Below are 2,838 nucleotides of genomic sequence, written 5' to 3'. Positions count from 1 at the left end.
TATTTATTTTTTTATAGTTTTATTTTTTATTTTTTTTAGTAAATTTTTTATTATTTTATTTATTAATTCTTTTATTATAAATTTATATTAAAATAAAAAATATTCTTAAAATAACAAAAAAAAATAATGCTATTAATTTAATTTGTCCATCTTCTTATACAATTCGGTTAATGCTTCAATACATTTTTGTTCATCTTTAACACAATTTAATGGAAAATATTCGCACGAATGTTTTTTACAAAATTCATCAATCATTTCTTGTCTAACTGAAGGTTGTTTGTCTTCATGAAGATTACCAACAAGAATGACTGGTAGATCAAATCCCATTACTGCACGATCAAAACACTCATAATATTCTTCTAAGTCAACAAATGAAGGACCAATTGTTGTATCAAAAAATAATATAATACCATCCGAATCTTTAACATCATACTCTATCATTCCACGATATTCTTGATTACCAGGACTATCTAATATTTTTAATTTATATGTTTTACTTCCCATAACAAGGTCATAAAAATACTCTTCATCTAATGTTGAAATATGAAATTGATCATGTTTTTGGTGAAGTAATGTCTTAATAAATGCAGTTTTTCCAGTTTCTCCATCACCACAACAAGTAATTGTTAAATTTCTTTGAAACATTTTTAATTGTATTAAATTAGTTCTACAGGGTTTTTAAATAATCTTTTCTTTGTATTGACGTTTGTACCACGTCAATTTAAAAATAACAGAATATCTAATGAATAAATTAAAAGTAAAATCAAATTCAGGGTTCATTACTTATTTCGATTGTTTTTCTTTAGCTTCCTTTTTAATATTTCTTTTGACTTGTTTTTTTATTTTACGTTCTTGTTTTTTCTCTTTACGAGTCTTTTTCTTTTGTGCTTTTCGTGGTTTAGTTTCTTCTACTTTCTTTTCTATTTTTCCTGACTTACTTCCTTCCTTTTCTACTTTTTCTACGCTGTGTTGTTTTTGATGGTTTAATGCTTTTTTCATTTCTTTTGATTTAGTTAAATGATTAAAAAATCCCATCAACTCACTCCTAATCTGTTGTTCTTCTTCATCTCCTAAGTCATCATCTTCTAAACTTTCTGCTTCTAATTCTTGATCTTCTTCCATACTCTCCTCCTTACTTTCATTTTGTTCTTCTTCGTTAACCTCATTTTCATCACTTTCCATTGTTTGCTCATTTTCTGATGACTCATCCATTTCATCATAATTCATTTCTCCTTCTTCAAGGGAACTTTCTGCGTCTTTGTCTTCAATCTCTTTATTTTTTTTTACTTTCACAACAAGCCTATTTGTCTTTTCCGTTTTTTTTTCTTTTTTTTCTTCTGAGGCGTGCTTCTTATTAAAATAAGCAGCAAATATTCCTTTTCTGTCAGACATAATCAATTGATTTATTCCAAGATACAAAAAAGAAAAAACTATATGAATTTAAAATGAAAAATATTTTATTAACATTATTTGATAAAGAAAAAATATTAATAAAAAAACATTATGTGAACTTAAAAAAGAAGTAAAATGAATCGAAGGTTGTTTGTTGGAAACTTAGAATATCAAATTAAAAACTTTGAACTAAAAGATTTTTTTGAAAGGTTTGGCAAAGTGGTTGATGTTGTTATCATGAAGAAGTATGATGGTTCCTCAAAAGGATTTGGGTATGTTGAATTTGATACGGAAGAATCAGCCCAAAAAGCACTTAGGGAAGGTAATAACGAGATGTTAAGAGGTAGAAACATTCGTGTGGACATAGCTACTGAAAGAAAACAACACGGACACAAGGAACGGTCAAGAAGTCGAGAAAGAAACCAACACACTTTCAGGACTGATGTCCCATTTTTGTTTCGGGATAGTTTTTCAAGATTAAAAGATCTTCCAATAAGAAGAGATTTTGATTATTCTAGAAGTTATGAACCATATAGTAAAGAATCACAAAATTTTGATAAAGAAAGAAAACAAATTTATTTTAGTGATCAAAAATATGACAGGATGGGTTCTGATCCATTAGTAAGGAAAAGACAAGTAAGTCATGATCTTATTTATGAACCTTTAGAGAGATATCGGTATGAAGCATCATTAAGATCAGATGGTTATATGAGACGATTGGACAAACATCAAGAGATATATAAAAGAGGGCGTGAAGGGAGTATTCAACGAGATGAATTATATAATAGTGATGGGTCAAGAACCAAAGAAACAAGTTTTGGATTAAGTGAAACAGTGATTTTTGTAAGAAATCTTCCATTTAGTATGGATAGCTTTGAATTAAAACAACTGTTTGATCCGTGTCATTCTATTGATGCAAGTGTTGTTTATGATAAAGATACAAACAAAAGTAAAGGATATGGTTTTGTTGTATTTGATAATTCAAGTGATCAACACATAGCCATAGAACAGTTTAATAATTATCTTGTAGAATGTAGAAAAATAATGGTGTTTAAGGCATCTCTTCTTCAAGAAGAAAGAACAAAGGCAATGAGATAACTACTCAAATAAAGAAAGGGTACTTTTATTTTACAACAAAAAAATATTATTTGTTATTCATTCAACAAGAAAAAATTTAGAAAAATTAAAATAATTGTTTATGTCGTGAATAAGGTCTTCTTTTATTGTTATTAAACAAAACAAAAAAAGAGACTAATCTTTATGCTAATTACCTAAAAACTAAACTCTTTTTGTTTTTTCTCATCAGGGAATAATAAAAAAAGAGTAATTATGTTTTGTTGAAAGAAGATGTATTTTTTATTTTGTTAAAAAAATACATCATTTTTTTGTTTCTCATTCAGTTGATAAAATAAAATATCGCCAAAATTATGAATCATCAAAAGTTAT

The 2,838-nt window shown here is 27.1% G+C and overlaps 3 protein-coding genes across 3 annotated transcripts, besides 5 other annotated features; 1 reads left to right on the top strand and 2 right to left on the bottom strand.

The window, feature by feature from the left end:
* Nucleotides 1-86: a microsatellite.
* Nucleotides 87-144: a sequence feature (AT_rich).
* Nucleotides 133-645, bottom strand: EDI_126610 (uncharacterized protein; the record flags this gene model as incomplete). The annotated part of the gene is made up of 1 exon (XM_001736787.1): nucleotides 133-645. The coding sequence occupies one exon, from the start codon at nucleotides 643-645 to the stop codon at nucleotides 133-135; it is 513 nt and encodes a 170-aa protein (XP_001736839.1).
* A 138-nt stretch (nucleotides 646-783) lies between these two features.
* EDI_126600 (uncharacterized protein) lies at nucleotides 784-1,392 on the bottom strand (the record flags this gene model as incomplete). Its single annotated transcript, XM_001736786.1, has 1 exon — nucleotides 784-1,392. The coding sequence occupies one exon, from the start codon at nucleotides 1,390-1,392 to the stop codon at nucleotides 784-786; it is 609 nt and encodes a 202-aa protein (XP_001736838.1).
* Nucleotides 793-961: a microsatellite.
* Nucleotides 1,054-1,155: a microsatellite.
* Nucleotides 1,393-1,437: 45 nt separating the features above from the next.
* Nucleotides 1,438-1,499: a sequence feature (AT_rich).
* A 28-nt stretch (nucleotides 1,500-1,527) lies between these two features.
* On the top strand, nucleotides 1,528-2,490 carry EDI_126590 (ribonucleoprotein, chloroplast, putative; the record flags this gene model as incomplete). The annotated part of the gene is made up of 1 exon (XM_001736785.1): nucleotides 1,528-2,490. The coding sequence occupies one exon, from the start codon at nucleotides 1,528-1,530 to the stop codon at nucleotides 2,488-2,490; it is 963 nt and encodes a 320-aa protein (XP_001736837.1).
* Between the last annotated feature and the right edge of the window lie 348 nt (nucleotides 2,491-2,838).

Source organism: Entamoeba dispar, genomic scaffold (assembly GCF_000209125.1).
Source record: "Entamoeba dispar SAW760 scf_1105229460121 genomic scaffold, whole genome shotgun sequence".
NCBI lineage: Eukaryota > Evosea > Mastigamoebida > Endamoebidae > Entamoeba > Entamoeba dispar.
This window is presented reverse-complemented; position numbering and strand designations above follow the sequence as displayed.